The sequence below is a fragment of the Mustela nivalis genome (genome assembly GCF_964662115.1).
Source record: "Mustela nivalis genome assembly, chromosome: 7".
NCBI lineage: Eukaryota > Metazoa > Chordata > Mammalia > Carnivora > Mustelidae > Mustela > Mustela nivalis.
The window spans coordinates 46,083,976-46,108,633 of record NC_139026.1 but is presented as its reverse complement, the minus strand read 5'-3'; the positions used below and the strand labels follow the sequence as shown (position 1 = coordinate 46,108,633).

The window sequence follows — 24,658 nt, the reverse complement described above, 5'->3', positions numbered from 1 at the left end:
GCCTCTGCCTTCAGCTCAGGTCATGATCTCAGGGTCCTGGGATCGAGCCCTGTCAAGCCCGGCCATGGGTTCTCTGCTCAGCAGGGAGCCTGCTTCCCTTCCTTTCTCTCTGCCTGTCTCTGCCTACTTGTGATCTCTGTCAAATAAATAAATAAAATCTTAAAAAAAAAAAAAGAATATTGAGGAAACTGAAGATTAGCATGAGAAGAAATTCTAGAAGGAACAAGATAGTAGTGCCACATCTGAAGTGGGGGGAAAAAAAAGCGTTTGTTTTTGTTTTGTTTGTTTAAGCAAGCTCTGCATCGAACGTGGGGCCTGAAATCAGGACCCTGAGATCAGGAGTCATATACTCTGTCAACTGAGCCAACAAGGTGCCCCTGAAGTGGAATTTTTTGTAAAGCAGATTAACCTACATAAACACCAGAGTGCATATTAAAAACCTTTACATGGACATTATCGCAATGATATGGTAAATGATTTCAATTTAAAAGAAAGTACTACTTCATAAATTTTTTTTAAAAAATCCAAAGATCAAATGGCCAGTCTTAGGAGTCAATGGATTTTTCATCACTGGAAATGTCCAAGCAAAGGCAAGAAAACTATTAGAAATATTATGGAACGTCCTGCATTAAGAGGAGGATAGGCTCTTCTACCTTAGAGCTATTGTTTCAACACCCAGTTGTTCCTACGGTTACTTCTACCTTGAATCTAGCTTGAATTTCTAACAAGCTTATCTGAAACCTAAACATTAAACTTAATCTTTCTCTTCCACATAAAACCATACTACTTACATTTGCTATGCATCTAAAAAAAGAGCTATTTTTTAACACAAGTGATTCAGAGTAAAATTAAACTGGAGGAACTGGTTAAATCACTAGATCCTCATCCTCTACCCACATCCCCCTTCATAGGTTTAACAGCAGGGATTTTGATCAAGCCTAACTCTACCTGAATTTTAGTATGCACATTTTAAATCCATTTGTATTACCTATACTTTTTTTTTTTTTTACTAACTACAGAAATTTCTTAGAGATGGTACAATATAGCGGAAAATGGCCCTTGAAATTTGGCACTGTCAACATGTATGTAACTCTAATCTCTTCTTCCCTCTTCATCTCATGAGAAGATGAAATTAGGGCATTTGTTTATATTATATTAGGTGCTCAACAGATGTAAGCCCATTTTTCTAAAGACATATACTGTCTCACCCACTGGGCCAGAAGGTACTCTCCATATTTTGGAATCATTAAAAGATCTTTTGACTTGACTATGTGCTAGTCGATAGTAGTAGCTAAGTTTCTGAAGAACAGAGCAAGAACAAAGTCAACTTGGAATAAAAATCATAGAATCAAGAATCTTCTAGTTTAAGGGCGCCTGGGTGGTGCAGTCAGGTAAGTGTCCAGATCTTGGTTTGGGCTCAAGTCATGATCTCAGGGTCATTAGATCAAGCCCTGCCTCAGGTCAACTCTCCTTTGCCCCTCCATGCTCTGGGCTCCCTAAAATAAATAAATCTTAAAAAAAAAAAAATCTAGTCCAACTCTTTCATATGAGGAGGAGGAAACAATGTAAGAACACCAATTATTTATGTCAAATTATTTAGTATTAAATGTTGGGACTAAAACCTTTTGGCTTCTTGCTTTCTAATTCCAAAGCTGATTTCCCTTTTACTACATATGTGTATATATTACCTCCCACAGAAGATCACTTCCATTAACATGAGAGATAACAGGTGGTAAGAATTTAAGAACTCTAGCTATACTTCCACTACCATATTATGAATTTACTAATAATGAAGTGATTATGCTTTGTGCTTCCCTTTCTCAACTGCAAACACAGAGGCTATATGCCAACAAATCTGAACTTGAAAAAATATTTTTAATAATCATTCTTTACTATTTCAAACAAAGTGCAGTCTTTGAGAGCTTCCTTTCCTGCTTAATGTTAAATTAGGTGATACTTAAGAGCCCTTACTGCTTTAATATAATTATAGAAAGTAAAATAGTGTTCTCAGTAATAATTATATGCTCACTATAATAGGTAAAGATTATGCAGGAAAAAAAAATAGAAAAATAGTGGCTACACAGGAAATTTCTTTTGAATTTAAAATTCTGAAACTACTATGTAACATTCATCCTGAAGCATGGCAAGAAAATTGGTTTTTTGATATCCTCAAGCTGGAAATTATTTAGTTCAATTGTAAACATTTTTAAGTCAAGACTAAAGTAGAAAGTTTTCTATGACAACAAAATTGTCAATTGCCTAAGCTGAATGAAAAGATAAAATTTTCTATGTAGTTTTCTTTGTTGGATCACTCATGTTTTCATTCATGTTTATCTAATTATTCTGGTTACAAATGTTTAAAACCTATCCAGAAGGTGAATTTTAATGAGAAAAGGTGATGATAAAATATTAATTTTTCTCTCTTATGTATTTTATTTGAATGTATAGTGGTTGAGAAACCACAATGCACTAATTTTTAAAACAGTGTATAAACATTTTCCCAACATGCTCTAAATTCCTCTCTACTCCTAGGATACCAAAGCTCTCCTTATGATAATTCTTTTTGGAATCTTTCTTTTTTTTTTTTTTTAAAGATTTTATTTGACATGGATCACAAGTAGGCAGAGAGGCAGGCAAAGGGGATGGGGGAAAGCAGGCTCTCCGCCAAGCAGAGAGCCCAATGCGGGGCTTGATCCCAGGACCCTGGGACCATGGCCCGAGCTGAAGGCAGAGGCTTTAACCCACTGAGCCACCCAGGCGCCCCTGGAATCTTTTAATAGAAGTATATATACATATGAAATTGTATATTGCAACTTTAGCATTAGTCACAAGGCTTCTTGAAGAATACTGATCATGAAAACGAATTATAAATAACAATGATTTTAATGTACTTGCTTAGTTGGGTTTTAGTCTTCTCTTAAAAAGAACATCAAGGCTTGGCTATGATTGTCCTGAAAACATTGCTGCAGATAATGATGTACACCAAATAAGTTGATCTGGTTCTGTGTATCACATTCTTAATCTTAATTCTGATTGGTGCAAACATGCAAAGAAGGAACTAGCTTTTATTTCTATACTGCCTCTGCCCTCCACAGGAAACGAGATGCTAAGTGACTTCAGAGCCTCGCATCTCAGATTTCCAAGGGTTCCTATCACTATCCTAACTTAGAAAGTCCATGGTGACTGGTTTTCAGAAACTGAGGGGCTTATTAAATGTTAGAAATGGGATATGGCAGCTCCACCTCAAGTAAATGAAACTAATAACAAACACAGTGTTCCAATAAGGATAAAATAGAAATTTATTTAATGTGGGAAGTCTTTTGATAGGTTTGACTTTCAATAAAAAAAGACATGAAGATAATGAAAAAGTGCAGAAGAGTAGCAAAGCTAATTTAAAAACAAGAAGTAAGGGAGAAAAGTAGATGTTTAAAGAACAGAAGGCTAGATGGCAACAGTTTCTTCAAATACTTTAATTATAACGAGGGAGTGAGTAAATGCAGAACTCCAGGGAAAATGGATTTAAAAGCCCTCAAGAATTTAGGTTAAATTAAAACAGAATTTTCTGGTACTTGAAGACCATCTTGCTTCAGTTTGGAGGCAGAGGGTTCATTCACAGAACTCCGGAAGCTCTGGAATCATTGAAAATGTACCATACTTATTAAATTATCTTTAGGCACCTCATCCCTGTGTTTTTTGAGCACTAACAGGAGTTAGTTCTGCCTCAAGATTAAGTTGCTCAGCACACCAAGGAGGAATAATTGGATCTTGTTATCTGCTCACTGCTGCCTCAGATCTTAGACTGGCTTGAGCCTTCGTGAAAAGGAAGATGATTATAACCTGCAGTAGGAAAAAGATTCAGGCTGAAGATCTGTGATCTCAGGTTAAGCTGTCTCAACTACTTGAAATCATTTCCCTTTCGGGTAATGTAATCACTAACAATTGTCTAAGTGTCTAACACTAACAACCACTAACAAATGCCAACAGAAAGGGGAAAAAAATAATGTACTTCTCAAGTCAAGAAAGAAGGAAATCTATTCTGTCAAAGCTTGAAAAGTACGTAAGTACAAAAGTCCCCTCCTGATCTGGAAGTTTTCCAAACCCCATATCTTAAATTTTTTTCAGAAAAACACCTAGGGTCATCCTATGATTAAACTTGCTTTGCCCCTTTCTTAGAAATACTGTCACCTTCCACATAAAGGAATGGAGTACTTCAAAGTAAAATATCAGAACTGCAGTTGAAAGATACTCAGTGCCAGTTAAGTAACATTTGAAATCCAAGAAAGAAGTCAAGAATTCCATGACACGGTGTTTCCACATTCATAAATACTCTTAAATGAATATATCTATTTGGGGCTTGCAAGCCAAGAAAAAAGGTATGTTCACATATTTTGCAAAGAAGTGGATATTCTGATTCTTCAAAATGTAGGTCGAGATAGTTCTCAACTTTGATATTATGATAGAAGTGTGGCTTCCGAAAAAGATAATCTTAAAAAAAAAAAAAATCATGAAAAGGATAGGGGCTGAAGGTATGCACAGAGGAGGTGGGGGTGGAGGGAGAAACTGGAAGAATTAAGAGAGCAGGACGCAGCTCTAGAAACGATACCTGTCCCAAAGTGGGTCTGCACGCCGCTGTCGCCTTGCACAGCGCTCCTGGAAAGCTCATCTACAAATTCCGTGGTGGGCCAAGGGTGGCAGGGCTCCTAAGGAAGGAAAGAGAACAGAAATGATTCTGTTCTCGGGAGTCCAGGGAGCCAGGGGGGACCATCCTGATGGGGAAAGTGGTGTCTCTTTCCAGGGCTGCAAACCTCTCCGCCTGCTTCCTTCGGTCCCTATTCAGTCCGTCCCAGCCTTGGGGCAAACAGAGTTGCGGTCCACCCGGCTGCGGGAGACCTAAGTTTCCGATAGGTCCAGCGAGCACCCAGGCAGCGGGTTTCCTTGGTCTTGCCCGTCGCAGGCTCCTGCCCCACGCGCGATGTTCCCACAGCAAATTCCGCCTGAATCACCCTGTTTCATTCCTATGCGGGCGCCCTGGGGGCGGGCTGGGGGTCGGGGAGCGCGGCCCGCGTCAAGGCGGTTGGGAGGGCTTAGGACCCCGTCGCCAGACCGTTACTTCGCTTGCTGGGCGGGGAAGGGCGGCGCGCGGCGGGTCACGCCTCCCGCCCCGCCGCGTGCAGGTCCGCGCGCCCGCCCAGGCCGGAGAACGTGTGGCGGGCTCTCCCCGGGGCGCGCCGAGCGCCCGCCGCTCGCCCGGGAACTCCCTCCCCACCCGCCCGGCCCGGCCCGGCCCGGCCCGGCAGCCCGTCTCCCCCGAGCGCCCGCTGCCTGGCGGCCGGCTCGCTGTCGCGGCTGGCTGACCAATCCCGGTTTGGAGTTCAAGATTCCCGCCGCTCCACTGGCACTACGCCCTCTGCCTGTTTTCTGTTTTTGTTTTAACTTTCACTCGGGTTCGGCTCTACCGATCCTAAGCTTTCATCTCAGACGCTTCTCCAAGGGAGATTTAAGGAGGATCTCAAGCGCCAGCCGCCGCTCCCCCCGGTGCTCGCCCGCCCCTCGCCCACGGGAGACGTCCCCGGGGCGGGCGGGGCGGAAAGGCCCCGGGCGGCGGCGGGTGGGGCCGGGCGGAGCCGCCTCCCGCACGGGGGAGCCCCGGGGCTCGGCCCAGCTCAGCCGCGCCTGCCCTCGGGGCAGCTGCCCGAAGAGCCGGAGAAGCTGCCGGCGGGCGATGGAGACGGGGAGACACCGGGCGAGAGGAGGCGGGGTGGGGGAGGCGGGGAGAGCGCGGGGGCGGAGGCTGGCAGGGGGCGCTGGAGGCAGGAGCCGCCCGTGCGCTCCTCGCGCCCGAGGGTGCAGGAGGCTCTGAAGCAGCGGTCGCACCGCGAGCCTCCGGGGCCCGGCTGGCGGCGGGGCTGGGGGCGGCGGGGGGGGGGCGCTGCCGCCGCCGGGGGCGTCGCCGGCCTCGGCCCCTTTGTTCTCGCGCGCTCCCCCTCGCCGCCCACTCCCCTGCTGTTGCGCGGCGGCGGCGGCGGCTCCTCCCGCCCGAGGCAGTCGGGCTCGGCGCCGGGGGCGGGAGGGGGCGGGGGGAGCGCGCCAGCCGCCCGGAGTGGGGGGCGATGGCGAAGCTCCGGGTGGCTTACGAGTACACGGAAGCCGAGGACAAGAGCATCCGGCTCGGCTTGTTTCTCATCATCTCCGGCGTCGTGTCGCTCTTTATCTTCGGCTTCTGCTGGCTCAGTCCCGCGCTGCAGGATCTGCAAGCCACGGCGGCCAACTGCACGGTGCTGTCGGTGCAGCAGATCGGCGAGGTCTTCGAGTGCACCTTCACCTGTGGCGCCGACTGCAGGGGCACCTCGCAGTACCCTTGCGTCCAGGTCTACGTGAACAACTCGGAGTCCAACTCCAGAGCGCTGCTGCACAACGACGAGCACCAACTCCTGACCAACCCCAAGGTAAGGACGCCCCGCGAGGGACGCCGGGCTGCAGCCGAGGTCTCCAGGTTTGGGGGAGCCTCGGCGTCGGACGCCGCGCGGGGCGGGCTCGCGGTAGGCTCTCGTTCTTAGGGGGAGACGGGGGCGTTGGAGGCTGAGCTCAGACCCGCAGCGGTCGCGGCCCGGAGTCCCCGGGCCCAGTCCTTCGGGTGGGTTTGCATGCGGCTGCCGGTGGTGCCCTGAAGCTTTGTCCACACGTCTCTCTTTGGTCTCATATTTCGAGACCTTGGCCCAGCTCCGTCCGGCGCGTGCAAGATGGACTTTGGAGACCTGCAAGGAGCCGAAAGTTAACTTTTCCTCTGGTTAATGCCAGTGGATAGCAGGGATCCACCTCCTCGGGCGCGCGGTCAAGGTCGGAGCTCCCACTGGCCGCGGCAGGCACTCACTTTGGGAGGTCGAGGGGGTCTTTTAGGCCCCTGGGAAGACGTTAGAAGGTCCTTTGCCTTTTAACTCGAAACAGACATTTATAACTTGGGATGCAAAGATGAGGGTCGACAAACGACGTGGAAATCACATGCGAAATTCTGGGTAGGTCTGTTTTGGGGGGTACAGAGAGCTCCTGGTTTTCATGAAATAGATTCTCAAAAGGGTCGCGAGGAAGCCTAGTGACTCTGTGTGTCTAGGGACTATCGGGAGCCATCTGGAGAACAGTAAAACTTACTGAAAATAGAAAACCCTTCGCGAGATGAACCGGATATTCCTTCCCTGTCAACTTTTTTTCGTTCTCTCAAGCAAAAAAGAAAAAACCTGGTTAGGACTCGAGGGATGGAAAGTCGAGAGAGGGAGACTCAGAAAACTGTTCCCAGTGCGGGGTAGGGGGGAGGGACTTAGGAAAAGCAGTGTCCTCAGTCTGTGAACTAATCGAGCTTTGTAGTGCACCTGCTTCTGCAAGAAGGCTTTCTCTTTTTTTTCTTCTTCTTTTTTTAAAATCTCCTCTTGGTCTGTTTTTACTATTCTCGTTTAACTATTGAGTAAAGGTGTGTTTCTTCTTTAAAGTTACTGTCATTTTCCCTCTTTTTGAGGACTCTGCTCGGAGATCAAGCAGAAAAAACAATCCAAAAGGGAATGAATCTTGAGTACACTGGAGAACTTTCTGTTAAATGTGACAAGATGTATTAATACAAAAGTAAACATTTCTATATTAGCATTTTAAGATAACTTAAAATAATATTTCTCTGCAGTAGAACTCTAGGTCTTGTTTCCTAAGCAAACAGTAAATTCTTGAATTTGGAAAACTTTTAAAAAAGAATTCCTTTTTAAAAATATGACTCCTCTTAAAAAAAAAAAAGATGTGTTCCTGCTGGCAAATAATTTTCCTTTACCTTAAAAATGATAATAATATATAAGAAGTAAATATAAAATTACGTATTTAGATATGGTATAATGTTCAATGTCTTGAAGAAGTCATGTCTCAAAAACAAATATTGTGAGTTAATCTGTTAAAACTCAGAAATTTTAAAAGAAACCTTAGGTTTTAGAAATATCACATTTTTTTCAGGATTAAGCCAGTAATATCAAAGAAGGTGCTAAGCAGTAGTAATGATTTAGAAATTATATAGTAGCTCATTATTTAAGAGGCATTGTTTTAATTGGTGAAACACTGCTAATTAGTTTAAGATAGTTCAGACATTACATACACACATACCAGTAAATGGCTAATATCCAATTAAGATATTGAGGAGTTAGAATTTACTGCAAAAAGCCTGCTTTGTAATTTCCAGGCAATTTTGAAGGATCTGGCAGAAAAAGTAAATTGAGATCATTAGGACATAGATTTTTAAATCACTTGGAAGCAGTCATAATGCTTTATGTAATACTACAATTTTATCTCTTTTTGTTACAAATAACCTGTTTTCTTCCAGTTCCAGTTCAGATCCTGGCAACAATTGTTTTGAAGAAGTATCTGAACAAAATGACATTTTACAAAGTAAAGTAGTCAAGAAATGACAGAACTGGAGAAAGATACTTATGCTACCAAAAAGTGATGAACAACGTCCCAGTCAATTTAGTCAATGTTTCCCGAGCCAAACCAGTCAGTAAAAATCTCTTTATCCAAATTATGATTACAGTATAGCATTTATAGAGCATAAGTCTCTTCTTTCACAGTCACCTTTCCACTTTGGACAATTAAATGCTCAATTTGGAAATTCTAAGCAATTAGTGATGGGAAAATTCAATATAACCAAAATATTGTGCCAGAGTCTGGTACAGAAGCAGAATGTGTCCACAGTGCTCTTGTAATTAGGCAATACCCATTGCCCTCTTGGGTGCCAGCATCTTTTCTTTGCCTTATGTTGCCTATTTATTGAAGGCTCTTTATAGAATGTCTGGGTTACCTTTAGTCCACGAATCCTAATCACCTTCAGCCTTGTCTTTTTCTTGACCCACTACAGGAGAAACCATTTAGGAAATCACTTCTTAGGTAAAAGAAAGAAAGAAAGAAAAGAGAACAAGGACTTTCCTCCACCCCTCCCTTGAGCTTGCTGCATTAATTATAGTCAAAGGCAGGGAAAGGGAAAGACTATCACAAGTGTATAATTCTTTTTTTTAAATATTTTATTTATTTATTTGACAGACAGAGATCACAAGTAGGCAGAGAGACAGGCAGAGAGAAAGGAAGGGAAGCAGGCTCCCTGCTGAGCAGAGAGCCCAATGTGGGGCTCTGTCCCAGGACCCTGGGATCCCAGACCTGAGCTGGAGGCAGAGGCTTTAACCCACTGAGCCACCCAGGCACCCTGCAAATGTATAATTCTTAAGCCACAGACTACTAAGGAAGATAGTGTGAATTAATGTGACATTTGACTATACTCTTTTTAAATATCTTTAAGTACTATTCAGCTTATTTAGGTTTTGAATCATATCCATATTGTCAAGGGTAATCACTATATCCATCCAGTCATGTAATATAGTATACAAATTAACTAGTTAAACATGGGACAATGGCCTGCTCTGGGATTTAGCCATAGGGAAATCTAAATGTGGGATCAACTTCCTCTTGCTACTATTCTCATTACTGCATTATTTCTGAGTGGCTTACAGTCGTGTGGGCTAAGAGCTTTGGTTCTTAACCATTGCTGCATATTAGACTCGCTGGGTATCTTTAAAAAGAGATTCTGATGCTTGGGTCCCCCACTCAGGTCTAGGGAGAGTCCTGAGCCTTGGTGTTTTGTTTTTCCTTTTTCTTTTATTCTTTTTTTTTTTTTTAAGTTTTGCAGGTGATTCTAATCTGTACACAGAGTCAAAAACCATTGGCTTAGAAAACATACTCTTCAATTGTGCAAGAAAAGTAAAATAAGAACCAAAAGTATTCATTGTGATTAAAACTTGTGTTTTTCGGTTAAAAGACATTGACTGATGCTACTGAGTTTTGGGAGTTGGTATAAAAAGAAGGACTCAAGGAAATTCTGAAGGAAAGGAAGAGAAGCATTTAACAGTAGTGTGGAAATGATCATTTAAAATTGGTTTAGTGTAGGGGTGCCTGGGTAGCTCAGTCAGTTAAGCGCCTGCCTTCAGTTCAGGTCATGATCTCAGGGTCCTAGGATCGAGCCCCATAGCGGGCTCTCTGCTTAGCGGGGAACCTGTTTCTCCCTCTCCATCTGTGCTCTCCTGCTTTCTCTCTCTTACATAAATAAATAACATATTTTAAAATAAAATAGGTAAAGTATAAATGGAATGAACTTACACAGTTCCAGACATTTGATTTTGCATCAATACAGACAGTGGGTGACAAAGAAAAGATGAATTTTTAAAACTACCTCTTATATGTGCAACAAGAGAGTGGGTGATTAGAAGCTATGTGTTTTATTTTTGCTCTGAGGTTTTTTTTTTTTTTTTTTTTTAATTGCTTTCTCTGGTCTGAAAAACCCAGACACAAAGGGAAAAAAGTCTGTTTCTAAGAAACCCGTGTTGTGAAAGAGAAATTCACGGAAGAAGAAACACTTTAAGCTTTGAGTGTATCCCCCCAGACTGGATGTTCCTAACTGCGCCTTTGCAGCTTACAGTCATCTTCTAGGTGTCCTTCACATCCATACTAGCGTGTCCCAAAGCCCCATCCCCTGCCCCAGCCACACATCCTGTGTAGAAAAGGTGGTCTGCTGGGATTAATTTCTGAACTCCATCCTTGAAATAAATACTCAGTGCGATACACTTTGTGACCAAGGGAGGTCCAGCATATGAAAATGAAATAATAAAAGACTAAGCTGAATTGTGACAATTTCTCTAGTGTCTTTATTTCTCTATGATAAAAGTGGCTTGCTATGGTTTTTCCTCTGGTGAGTCTATTAAATAACTTCTGGCAAATGGGTAAAATTCACTTCTGCAATACTTGCTTAGCATTTGTGATCAAAGAATGGAGCAGGAAATAGGAGGACGTACAAAATTAAGTTTATTCATTTAACTTTGTTAAATGCCTACTCTGTGCTCTGCACGCTTGCAGATTCTGAGCCTAGAGGAGAGATCAACTTTATGCCATCATCAAGTTTATGTTTTTGTGGACGGTGACAGACAAGAAGTAGGTTTATTATGTCATGTCATGTAATGATAGGTGTAAGAAAATGCAAGCAGCATAAGGATACAGACCGTGGTGGAAGAGACGAAGGCCTACATTTTGCATGAGATGGTCGATCAAGTGACGTTTGTACAGAGACCCAAAGAACATGAGGGCCTGAGGGGAGGCATAAAGGACATAAAAGAGTCAATCATGTGGCTACCTGGAAAAATAGGCTGGAGACACAGCAAGTGCACAGGCTTTGGGGCAAGTGGTTGCCAGGCTCCCTGAGGAACAGGGAGGTTGACAGTGAGGCAGGACTCTAGCAAGCAAGATGGAAGACAGCGGGAGGTGAGGTTACGCCTTGTAGATCATGGTATGGACTTTGGATTCTATTTTATGTGTGTTGGGAAGCTGTCTGACATTAAGCAGGACTGAGTTATACTCAGACTTGACTTCAACACAATGTAAATAATCTCTTTGGATGCTGAGTTGAGAATAGAATTTGTGTGTGTGTGTGTGTATGTGTGTGTGTGCACGCGCGTGCACGCGCACCTATGCATATGCACAGGCTCACATGTGCAAGGTGAGAGATACAGGGGCAAGATTGAAAACAAGGAGTCCAGTAGAGAAGGCAAGAGATGAAGGTAACTTCGATCAGGAGGGAGCACTGGTGAAGTTCACTGATGGCCTGGTCAGAGATGACTCCCCAGTTTGCGAAGCACGACTGGGTGAAGGGGGGTGATTTTACTAGATGGTAATGTAGAAAAGAGACACAAAAGTGGGGATGAATCTATGTGATTCTGCCTTCAATGAGAGCATTCTCCAGCAAAGAACAGGAATAACTATCGAAGGAAATGTATTGTTAAGTTCTGTAGGGAAGTACAAACACCATGATACCTCTACAGAGGAAAGATTAGGAGAAAAGCTTCATGGCGAATGAAACATTTGCTATGAAATTTTGAGAAAGGGATTTTCATCTGGGAAGGAAACGTAGGGAGGAATGAAGAGAACATCAATGAAGAGAAAATGCCAAGAGCAAAGCTGTAGAGCTGTGTGAGTACAGGCTGTTTGGGAGGGAACATCAGATAGACCGTGTGGTTGGAACAGCGGGTTCAAAGAATGGAATCTTATGGCCAAGGCAGGAGAGTAAATTGGGATCAATAATGTCAAAATCTTTGAGAGCCAGCATAGTTTTGGTGACACTGGGAAATCCTGATAGGAAAAATAATGCTCCTCCCTACTAAGAGGTGTACATCCTAATCCCCAGAACCTATGACTATCTTACATTCCATGGTAATGGGGAATTAAAGTGACAGACGAAGTTAAGGTGGCTAATCAGTTGACCTTAAAATAGGGAGATTATCCTAGAAGATGTCGGGTAGTCACAAGGGTCCTTTAATGTGGAAAGAGGAGGTCAGAGTGATATAATCAGAGAAAGACTCAACCAGCCACGCTAGCTTTGAATACAGAAGGGGACCAGGAGCCAAGGAATGTGGGCCACCTCCCTTTCCAAGGAAGCAGGAAAAGGCAAGAAAATAGATTCTCCCTTAAAGAATCCAGGAAAGAATACAGCCCTGCTGGCGTCTTGATATTAATTCAGGGAAACCCATTTGAGAACTCTGACCACTACAATTTTAAGATAATAAATTTATTTGTGTCGTTTAAGCCACTAAGTTTGTGTTACAGCAACAATATGAGTCTTAATACAGAAGCCAAGGAAGGCTTTTAAGTAGATGAGTAATAATGACTTGATACTTAAAGCTATCGTCAAAACACTAAAAACCCCCCTGTATTACAGCTCTTTAGAAACTATCTCATCTACAGACTACTAGGATCTTCCTGTCTTAAGATTACTTATCATGATCCACCTCTGAAATCCCATTTGCTGTTTATGAAGATTTCAATTATTTCTAGGATCCTCTAAAATTATGTATCTAAAACACTAATCAGAAACTTCTATACTTTTACAAAAGAGATTTGTTATGTTACAATACATTTTGGTTACATTTTGGGAAACATGCCTTTATTTTATCACAAACTTACCTCAGTTATAAAGCTTTCTACAGGTTGTTGACACATTTTGTTTATGTAAATCATTTTTGGGCACTCATCTATGAATGAAGATGTCACGTTTTATTTACTGTGGGTTCAATTTTTTTTTTTCAGTCTCTAGCAGAGTTTCATATTCAGTTGGGTTCCTAGATAAATAGTATATACATTTATATTAAAATTACAATAATTACTGGGGCATCTGGGTGGCTCAGGGTCTGCCTTCAGCTCAGGTTGTGATCCCAGGGTCCTGGGATCGAGCCCCACTTCAGGCTCCCTGCTCAGTGGAGAGCCTACTTCTCCCTTTGCCTGCTGCTCTGCCTACTTGTACTTCTCTCTATCTCTCTGTCAAATAAATAAATAAAATCTAAAAAAGTAAATAAACCATAATTACTCAAGCAAAATACTGAACAGAATGGTTTTAAATATTACATATGTTTCTCAGTGTCCCTCATGCTGTGACTTAGATACTCTCTAGGATGTATACATGTAAAAATAAAGGGAAAATGTATGTTTTTGAGTTGTAGTCATATCCTCTCCCTTTATTTAAAAATAATCAGTGTTATAAATTGAAATTCATGTGTCAGATAAATTATTTAATTGGTGACTTTTTTTGTAAATTAACTCATTTAGTTAATTTATTTCATGCATTTGCTTTGTTTTGTAGCAGAATCCAGCTGATTGGGTCACTAGAAGGTCTGTCTGTATACTGAAGCACGTGTGAAGGAATATCCGTTGATCTAACTCTTCTGTGTCCCTCATCTGGTTGATACAGCAGACTAAATGCACTTTCAAATCTTACCCAGTGTCCAGTTCACTAGTTGTAATCTAACTAGATGGCAGCAGCACGTATTGATGATGCATCTCATTAGAGAAAACTAAGTTTTAGAAACTTAAAAATCTTAAATGTTATAAACTTAACCCAGTTTTTCCTTTGTGATAAATATATTTACATAATTATTTTTATCAGGACAACTTTATTTTAAAATAGTTCTAAAGAACAGAAAATAATATTAGCTTGTGAAAACGAAATCCTCAATTCTGATGATTATAATTGCTTTCTGTTTTCTATACTTCAAAGGTAAAAATGTCAGCAAAATTCATCTTTATCACTCTAAAACCTGGTTCTATTCTGGAACCCTTTATTTCTTTCAGTGTTATTAATACTTGTAAAATACTTGTAAAAATTTTTACTGCCAGTGTCCTAGTCAAGACCATGATAATTTGCTTTGATTATTTCAGTATCTGCTGATCTCTGTATATCTGGTCCATTTAATCCTGCAAACCAAAGGTTCTCCGAGTGTGGTCAGTAGACCAGTAGCATCAGTATCGTCTGTGAATTTGCTGGAAATTCACATTCTCAAGTCTCATCATAGGTCCAATGAATCAGGAACTCTATACCAGTTTCTAACTTAGTAGTTTTATATTGAAATTCAAGAATTTATGCAGTGAAAAGTATATAGTTGGGAGAAATGCTATAAGACAAACAGTCCAAAAGAAGGCAAGAAAGAGAGAAAGGAATGTGGACAAAAGATAAGATAGTACCTTTAAACCCCAATTTATAAGTAATTATATTAAATATAAGTGACTGACTTCCATTTAAAAGACAGAGGCTGTAGACTGGAAAAAAGAAAAGCAAACACAAATATATGCTGTATTTATTTATTTATCTATCTATCTATTTATTTATTTATTTTGAAGATTTTATTGTCCATTTGAGAGAGAGAGAGAGAGCATGAGAAGGGAAAGGTCAGAGGTAGAAGCAGACTCGCTGGGGAGGTGGGAGCCCCATGCGGGGCTTGATCCTGGGGCTCCAGGATCATGACCTGAGCCAAAGGCAGTCGCTTAACCAACTGAGCCACCCAGGTGCCCCATGTGCTGTTTTTAAGAATCACACATAAAGTATAAGGACACAGAACAGTTGAAAATTAAAAGATGGGGAAATATGCATATAAACATGAATCAGAAAGAAAGAAGGAAGGAAGGAAACAAAGAAAAGCTGGAGTATCTGCATTATATACAGTAGACTTTGAGGCAAAACTTTGTTGCTAGGTAAAAAGGGACGTTTTGTAAATTATAAAAAATTTTAATTCAACATAATAGAATAATTAAATGCTGGGATATACCTAAAATATAGCCTCAAAATACTTTAAAAAAATAAAACAACTCAAAGGAGAAATACATGATTCTGTCATGATAGAGATTTTAACACACCTCTGTTTGTGACTAATAAACAGTCAGGCAAAAGTAATATCAATACATATATAATAGATTTAAATAACGTTTAACAACAGACTTGGCTAACATACAGAGTAGTGTATCCAGTTGTAGCAAGGTGCACATTATTTTTTTTTAAGATTTTATTAATTTATTTGACAGACAGAGATCACAAGTAGTCAGAGAGATGGCAGAGAGGAGTAAGCAGGCTCCCTCTTCGAGCAGAGAGCCTGACATGGGGCTTGATTCCAGGACCCCGGGATCATGACCCCAGCCGAAGGCAGGCGTTAACCCACTGAGCCACCCATGTGCCCCAAGGTGCACATTATTTTAAGGGCTCCTGTAAACTTTATCAAAACTGATCATACCCTGGGTCATAAAGTAAGCCTCAACAAGAGTGAGATAATAAAGATTATATCCTCAGTGAAATTAAACTAGCAATTGTTAAGTTTTACTGAAAGACATAGAAAATCTAGGAAGTTCACCAGGGAAAGAATGAAATTATGAATAAATGATGCTTGAACAATTAGCTCTACATAAAAAGGAAAATGTGACACATACTTCACACTCATAAAAACCAGTTCCAAGTGGAAGAAAAACTAAATATGAAGAAGAAAACTAAAATTGTCAGGAGGTGCATGAGAAAATATCTTTGACATACATTTGAGAAATATTTTCTGAAATGAGACTAAAACAAATTATAAGAGGAAAAGATTGATACATTTGAACACGTTAAAGTAACAATTTCTATATGACTAAAATTATTATAAACAGAAGTGTAAATAAAAGCCAAACTCTAGTAGAAAATAATGGCAAAACAAATAAACAATAAACAAAAATGAAAATTTCTACAAATCATTAAGACAACACATATATATATGTATATATATATTTATATATGGACTTGTGTTGTCTTAATGATAAATATATATGTATATATAAATATATATACATGATACATGTATATACATGTATATATTTATATATACATGAGGAACTTCATTGCAAAATTATGTGTAGTAGTGAAAAGTAGAAACAACCTAATTGAATTCATTAAGATATTGGTTGGAATGCTTTAACAGGAACCTAATCGCAATGATCTAAACAAAGCAGGGACTAGTTTTTTGGTTTTTACTTTTTGTTTTTTTGCTTTTGTAAATATCTGAGCTTGTAGGTAATTCATGGGGCTGTGCCAGTTTGATGTGGAAGGTTATCCAAAGACCCAGGTTCCTACCATCTTGTTGCTCTACCATCCCTTAACATGTTTTTTGCTAATATGATCGTATCTGCCTTTCAGGCAGTAGGACAGGGGAAAAGAGAAAATAGAGGGCAGGCAGCTTAAAAAAAAAAAAGAAAAAAAAAGAATAGCATATAATTCACATAAAATGGTATTTGCCCTTTTACTAGGTACAATTTTTAGTATAGTCCCCAAATCATGCAATCATTGTCACTGTCTAATTTCAGAATATTGTCATCACTCCCCCAAAGGAATCCCGTACACATTAGTAACTCATTCCCCATTCTCCTAACTTGGTCATGATATATAAACCTTTTTCTGTGTTCCTAGATTTGGTTTGCTGGTATTTTATTGAGGATTTTTGCATATGTAGTTATCAGGTATATTGGTCTGTAGTTTTCTTGTGATGTCTTTGTCTGATTTTGGTGTGGTAATAGAAATAGTTGGGAAGTGTTCCCTCTTCTATTGTTTGAAAGAGTTTGTGATTATAGGACATGATCAAGCAGGATTTATTCCAGGAATGCAATGTTTGTTCAATGGACTAAAATCAATCAATGTAATATACCATATTAATAAAACAAAGAACAAAAATCTGATTATATAAGTATATGCAGAAAAAACATTTCACAAAATCCTCTTATGATTAAAAAAAATCAATAAAACTAGGAATAACAGAGAACTTCCTCAACCTGATAAAGAGCAACTACAAATAGCTTATAAACTTAATGGTGAAAGACTGAAATCTTTCCCCTCAAGATCAGAAATAAGACAAGGATGTTTACTCTTGCCACTCCTGTTTGATGTTGGAGCTTCTACCCAGGACAGTTAAGCAAGAAATTAAAAGATAGCCAGATTGGAAAGGAAGAAATAAACTACCTCTATTTACAAATCACTTGATCTTGCATAAAGAAACTCCTAAAGAATCTACCAAAAACAAAAACCTATCTGTTAGATATAATAAATTCAGTAAGACTACAGAACATAAGGTCAAGGTACAAAAAACAATTGTATTTTTATATACTAACAATGAACAATAAAAAAATGAAATAAACATTTTATACTATTATCAAAATAGTAAAATACTTAGGAATGTACTTCACAAAAGAGTATTTTTAACCAAAGAGTGAAAGATTTGTGCCCTGAAAGCTACAAAACACTATCAAGAGAAATTAAAGAAGACCTAAATAAATGAAAATGTATCCTTCGTGGGTTGGAAAACTTAATATTGTAAAGATGGCACACTTCCCAAATTGGTCAGCAGATCCATTAATATCCCTATTAGTTGGGTTTTTGTTTGCGGAAATTGACAAACCAATCCTAAAATTCATATGGAGATTTAAGGGACTCAGGATAGCCAAAATGATCTTGAAAAAAGAGAACAATGATGGAAGTGTTACACTTTATAATTTTAAAACTTACTGGAAAACTACAATAATCAAGATTATGTGGTATCTCTGAAACAGAATTGAGAGTCCAGAGTAAATGAGCACATTTATGGGTAATTGATTTTTGGCAGTTCTGTTGAAAGCATTCAAAAGGGAAAGAACTGTCTTTCAACCAATAGTGCTGGAACAACTGTATGCATACAGAAGAATGACATTGGACTCCTACCTCACACCATATACAAAAATTAAGTTAAAATGGATTATAGACCCAAATGTAACAGCTTAAACTATAAACGGAAGTGTAAATCTTTATGACTTTGGATTAGGCATTTTCTTAAATATGGCATGAAAAGCACAAGCAACCAAAGGAAAAATTGATGATTGGACTTAAATACAATTAAAAACTTGTGTTTCAGAAGATATGATCAAAAAAGTGAAAAGACAGCCACAGAATGAGGGAAAACATTTGCAAATCATATATCTGATAAAGATTAAATATCCAGAATAAAGAACTTTTACAACTCAGCAATTAAAAAGGTGGATAAACCAACTGAAAGATAGGCAAAAGATACGAATAGATATTTTTCCAAAGAAGGTAAACAAATAGCCAATCAGCACATAAAAACATGTTCAGATGTGTACAGGGTGTCTTCTTGGGGTGATGAAAAACTTCTAAAACTTGTGGCGGTGATTGCATACTTCTGTGAATCTACTAAAAACCATTAAATTGTACATTCTATTTTTTTTTACATTTTTTAATTGTAAAATTCAAATTTTTGAAGGTTTTATTTATTTGAGACAGAGAAAGTGAGCAAGAGAGAGAGAAAGAGAGCATGAGGAAGAAGCAGACTCCCTGCTGAGTGGAAAGCCCAGAACGGGGCTCAATCTCAGGATACTGTGACTATGACTTGAACTGAAGGCAGTTCAAGTCACCCAGGTGCCCCTGAACTGAGCCACCCAGGTGCCCCTGAATTGTACATTTTAAATGGATGAATGAAATGGTGTGTGAATTATATTACAGTAAAGCTGTTATCAGAAAAAAACGCTAAAAGGAGATTTGCTTTGCAAATTTTGACATTTCAAGTCATTCATAAAGACGGCTCTTACTCAGTAAATGATGTTAAAACTTCCCTATTATTTGGAAAAATATATATTTTAAAATATTAATTTCCCAAATAAAATTTATTTGGAAAATACTCAGAAATTATTTGAAAAAAGGTGTGATAAAAATAAGATACAAATTTAATTAAAATAAAACTATAATTTTGATGGAATAAAAATTTTGATGTATAAAAATAAACTGGGAAAGTAATAGATAAAATATAGGTAAATATTTACATAATTTTTAGGGGTATGCAAGCCTTTCTAAACATGACACCAAAGGCACAAATTGTAAAGGAATGCACTGATTTGTTTAATGACCATAAGAAAGGCTTATATATGTTTAAAAAATTAAAATTTAAAGAAAGATGACAAACTTGGGAGAGTATTTGTGCTGTGGTAGAGAAATGATTCAAAACCCAACATAGGAAGAGCTCTTAGCCATAAATGGCCATCTCTTCAGTAGCACACTAGGCTTGGTGATTAATTCTGTGTGCCAGCTTGACTGGGTTGAGAACTAATAAAATATGATTTCTAGGTGTATCTGTGAGTGTGTTTCTGGAAGAGGTTAGCATTTGAATCAGTAGTCTCAGTAAGGAAGAACCATCCTCACCCATTCTAGTGGACATGATCCAAATTGTTGAGGGATTAAATAGAACAAAAAGGCAGAGAAAGGGCAAACTTGCCCTCTGCTGAGCTGGAACACAATATTGGTGTCCCTCTGACTGGGGGCCTTTACGCTTGAACTGAATTATACCACCCGCTTTTCTGGGTCTCCATCTTGTGAGCAGCAAATTGTAGGATATCCCTTATTGTGTGAGCCAATTCATCTTAGTCAATCTCTTATATGTCTACATGTGTACCGTTGGTTCTATTTTTCTGCGGAACCCCGACTCATACACAGGGTCCGAGCGTAAACAGTTTGGTGAAGAATTACAACTAAGTGGACACATGAAAAATGTGTATAATCTCACTAATATTCAAACAAACTCCAATTGTAAATGTTTCCAGGTCAATTCTATGAAAATAGATAACTTTAATCCTATTTTATTTTTTAAATTATTTTTATTTTATTTAAATTCAATTAATTAACATATCGTGGATTAGTTTCAGAGGTAGAGTTCAGTGATTTCATCAGTTGTATATAATGCCCAGTGCTCACTATATCACATGACCAGCTTAATGCCCATCACCCAGTAACCCCATCCCCCACCTCCTCCCCTTTATTCCTATTTTAAAGTGTGCCAGAGCACTTAAGACAGCACAAAAGTGATGAAGTCTTGTTTCTGTGGTTATAGATAATGGTTCTGTCATTGATGTGGGTCTAACTGCATAGATTTTCACAGATTGAGTTGATACAAATTACATATGTCTATATCCCAAACATACCACAAATTAAGTCAAAAGAAACAAAAGAATGGAAATTGGTGATATGTCATAAAGATTAACTTTTTTGCTATGTAAAGACTCTTAAACATCAGCAAGAAAATGACCATAATGGGAAGAGTTTGTGGATAGTCAGTTTGCAGGAAAGAAATACAAATAGTTTTTCAAATTAAAAAAAAAATTACATCTATTTTAAAATGCGAATTAGGGGCACTTGGATGGTTAAGCATCTACCTTTGGCTCAGTCATGATCCCAGGGTCCTTGGCTGGAGCCTGGAGTTGGGCTTTCTGCTAGTGGGGAGTCTGCTTTTCCCCCTTCCTCAGCCCCTCTGACTCCCTAATTCTCTCTCTCCCACACCCACACTCTCTCAAATAAAAATCTTAAAAAAATGCAAATTAAAACAAGAAGTCCCATATTTCACCTACCAGAAAGTTTAATTATACCATATTACTTTTTATTTTTTTTTAAGGATATGAGGATAGGCACTCTTGTAAACTTCTAGCAGAAGTGCAGTTGATACAGTCTCTTTGGGACACAATAGTCATAAATTTTGAATGTATACATATTTTTATTTTTCCTGTTCTCACATATGTACATACAGTTGCTTGTAAAAGGAATTTTGTTGCTCCTTTGGAACTTCAAAAGACTGGAAACACCTTTAATGTCTTCTAGTAGAGGACAACTTAATAATTCTTGCATATCCATATAGTAGCATTGAAAAAAGGATGAGCTAGATCTTTCTATGCAGATATGAGAGTACCAAGGTATATTGTTAAATGAAAGAGAAAGAGAAGAGTGTACTCACATTCATGTTAAAATCAAATGTAGAAAACACCTGGAAGAATGTATAACTGTTAAGCATGTTTGCCTGGGGGTTTTACCCTGTGTATCTATTATGCTTTATTTTAGCAATTAGTTTAAAATATTTTATTTATTAGAGAGTGACAGAGAGAGAGCATGCACAAACAAAGGGGAAAGACCATGGGGAGGGAGAAGCAGATTCCCTGCTGAGCAGGGAAGGGGGTGGGGGTTGGTGCAGCTCAATCCCAGGACCCTGAGATCATGACCTGAGCTGAAGGCAGAAGCTTAACTGACTGAGCCACCCAGGCGTTCCTACTTTATTTTTTAATCAAAGTAGTAGTATGACCTTGGAAGTTACTTAACCTCTCTGCCTCAGTTTTTTTTATCTGTAAAACGAAATGTAATAGTATCTATCTCATTGGGTTATCAGGATTAAATGAGTAATATGTGTGAAACACCTTGAATAATGGTCTCACACATAGTAAACAATATTTTATTGTCAGTGTAAATGTTTTTAGTTTATTTTTCTCTAATATTTATCTCTGTGTTTCCAACTAGTAGGCTCTCTGATGTGTATATTCAAGATACCATTGACCACACATAATGGAATATGAGGATTTAGCTTTCTTACACCATCCCATTCCACCTCATTTTTCTGTCCTTCATCCTTTAAATATGGTTCTGTCATAATTTTTGGCTAAACTAGTATTGAGCATTAACTTATTTTAACTATGTAATTTATTGTTCATTTCTATAAATGTTTATTTTCCTTGAGCTGATAGTCATCCCCTTTTCATATATTCTTACTTTCCTATGCACCTTTCTCTTCCTTTTCCAAAATTTTCCCACAGAGTCATAAAACTACTTTGTACACTATTTTTCATATGACTATTCGTAACAGGTAACCATTTTGCTCCACTTTTTTCTCTTTAAAGAAATCTCCTGGGATGCCCTTTCTAGATTCCTTTAGCCCACTACTGCCCTGAATTGAACTGGTTACACTTTAGGCATGCTGTGTCTTCCCCATGTTGAGTGCTGTGTTCCCTTGACCCAGTGCCTTCCTATTTCTTGGTTTATACCTTTGTTTCAGTGGAGTACATCCTCAAGTAGCTTCCTGAGAAAGGATGCATGGGAAATACAGCTTTTAGATTTTATGTTTTGACCAGAGTTCCGTTTCTGAGAATTTAACCTGGTCTCATCCCTTTAATCAAAATGCAATTTTATTAGGCAGAATCTATAACTTAGTGTATCTCTGTACCTTCAACATCTTTCCTTATGAGAGAAACAAACAACCGGAAGTTCTGCTCAAAGTGAGGCTCACTGAGCTCAGATTTTTTCCACCCATCCAAACTGGTCAAGAACCCACTAGCACACCTCAGGGCACTCCTGCGGGCATGTATAGCCCAGTATTAGAAAAACCGACCTAGATTAACAACCGTTTATGCGGACAGGTTGGGAAAGGCGGTAGTATAAAAAGAGAAGGTACACTGGGAGTGTGAACCATTTGCTTGTGACACTTACTTCCCAGCATGACCTGCTTCAGTCCTGTAAATGGCACCCTTCTGTTTCAGTGGGTCAAAAAGCCCAGAGTACAACAGTGGCATGGAAACTTGATGTTCCATACTTATACAGCCTGACCCTCCTGGCACTCAGGACCAAATCCATGGTTTCTTAGAAAGAAAATATTTGCCAAAGAAAGCATGGGCTTGCTGTATGTTACTAGGGCTCTCAGTGGGCTCCATGTACCCCCCAGTCTGGCACAGACCTCATATTATGGTTGGAGGTACTGGGCCAAAGAGGTGAATTGAAAGGGCTGGAGCCTGGAGCAGCTGGAGCAGGTTCTCCTGCTCTGGCTGCCACGGAAAGCAGTGGCATTATGGTTCACTCAATAAAGGCTTGAAGTAGCAATCTCAAAAGTGGGTCTATGATTCTGCCAAAATATAAGGAAGTCCAAGCATTGTGACTCTTTCTAATTATGAAGGAGTGAAAGATGCAGAAACTCGTCTTTCACTTTGGAAGGGGTATTTAGAAATTCCTTAGACCACTAGACTTCCAGAAGCATCACTGAGGTGGCAACCCCCATTCCCCCAAATTTCCCACTCACTGGGATAGAATCTAGGGCACTTTGTACTCCCTGCTTCCAGATGCAGTAATCAGCATGATAGCATCAATGTACACTGTAATGTTCTGTGGGATAGAGGGGGTCTATGTCCCCTTGGAGTAGAGCATAACAGCCAGAGAGAGTTGAGGTAGTGCTGAGTGAGACAGTCCTGAATAAGACTGGAGAGTCTGCACCCTCTCGGGCAGGTAAAAACAGCCTCTGATACACTTTTTCCACAAAGATGGAGAGAAAAACATTTACTAGATCAATTGCCATGGAATAGTTTCCAGAGGTAAGTGTCTTTGCTCCAATAAATAGAAGATCTGAAATGGCCACCATGGTTTCATCTAACGATACAGCCATTCTCCAAGATGTGTCAGCCCTCTTCAGGAGCTGACTAGGCAAGTTAACTAGGGACATGATAGGAATCCTGCTCCTATCATCTCTGTGACTTCCTAGGGTGGCAGCACTGGTCTGTTGGTTTACTATTTGGGGAATGAGCAGGTAGTGTCAGACTCATCCACCAAAAAAGCTTCTGTCTGTGAGTAAGGGGGTCAAGGGAGGTACTGAGGACTGTTGTTAAGTACCATGTGTTGCATCTATACCTTCGGGATCTATAGGAACAACCACATGGAATCTCTGGGCCTATCATAATGCCAGCTTGGGCCAAAGCTCCATTTTACTCCTGATGCTATGAGCCCCCGTTGTGAGCACACCTCTGGCCCTCAGGGTTAAAGGTTAGCACAGAGCCAGCGTCCAGTAATACTCTAAATGTCTGCCCTTTCTAGACAAGCCAAAAACCAGACTGTTAATTATAGAGGACAAACAATGGTTGCCAGAGGAGAGGTGAGTCTGGGGTGAATAAAATAGGTGAAGGAAATTAAGAGGACAAGTAATGTACAGAATTGTTGCATCACTGTATTGTACACCTGAAACTCCTCTAACATTGTATGTTAACTATATGGAGTTAAAATTTTAAAAGGTGAAATAAATGTCTGCCCTTTCACCCCTACCCAGCTGCTCTGGTAAATGTCTGCATGTTCTCTGGGGAAAGGTTAGAAGATTTTGAGTAGGTGCTACTTCAGGCACTACCAAGGGGTCTGTCCCCAAGGATGACCAGCCTCCTCTTTGTTCAAGGAGCTTTTGGCCTGGGGACTGGATGAGGAGCCCTCTCTTATGTCACAGTGTCTCATTGGACTACATTTCATCAGACCTCAGGTTTTTTCAGGTATGTAGTTCAAGGAGAACCTTAAAAGGTGTTCATCTTTTTAGTCCCAGGTGCCCTATGATCTGTTAGCCACTGCCAAGTACCCCTGTGGATTAAATTATTTTTATTATGCTCACAAATTCTGTGGGCCAGAAATTCAGACAGGGCACAAAGGGGACAGCTTATCTCTGCTCCACAG

General features: G+C 39.9%; 1 protein-coding gene and 1 long non-coding RNA gene across 3 annotated transcripts in view; one reads left to right on the top strand and one right to left on the bottom strand.

The window, feature by feature from the left end:
• Positions 1-3,309: 3,309 nt before the first annotated feature.
• Positions 3,310-5,502, bottom strand: LOC309870550. The gene is made up of 3 exons (XR_014314694.1): positions 4,806-5,502; positions 4,604-4,700; positions 3,310-3,837 (listed from the first exon to the last, which is right to left on the bottom strand). It is a non-coding gene; the product is annotated as an uncharacterized lncRNA (long non-coding RNA).
• A 99-nt stretch (positions 5,503-5,601) lies between these two features.
• KCNMB4 (potassium calcium-activated channel subfamily M regulatory beta subunit 4) overlaps positions 5,602-24,658 on the top strand; it is a 58,308-nt gene continuing 39,251 nt past the window's right edge. Inside the window, exons 1-2 of one of the 2 annotated variants that reach the window (XR_014314645.1) lie at positions 5,602-6,446; positions 24,390-24,480. Coding sequence is in view for 1 of the 2 variants with exons in the window: in XM_082742921.1 (XP_082599047.1) it covers positions 6,111-6,446 (336 nt within the window). In the remaining variant the exon portion in view is untranslated. The remainder of the gene's footprint in view (positions 6,447-24,389; positions 24,481-24,658) is intronic. The other variant, XM_082742921.1, reaches the window with a different exon arrangement.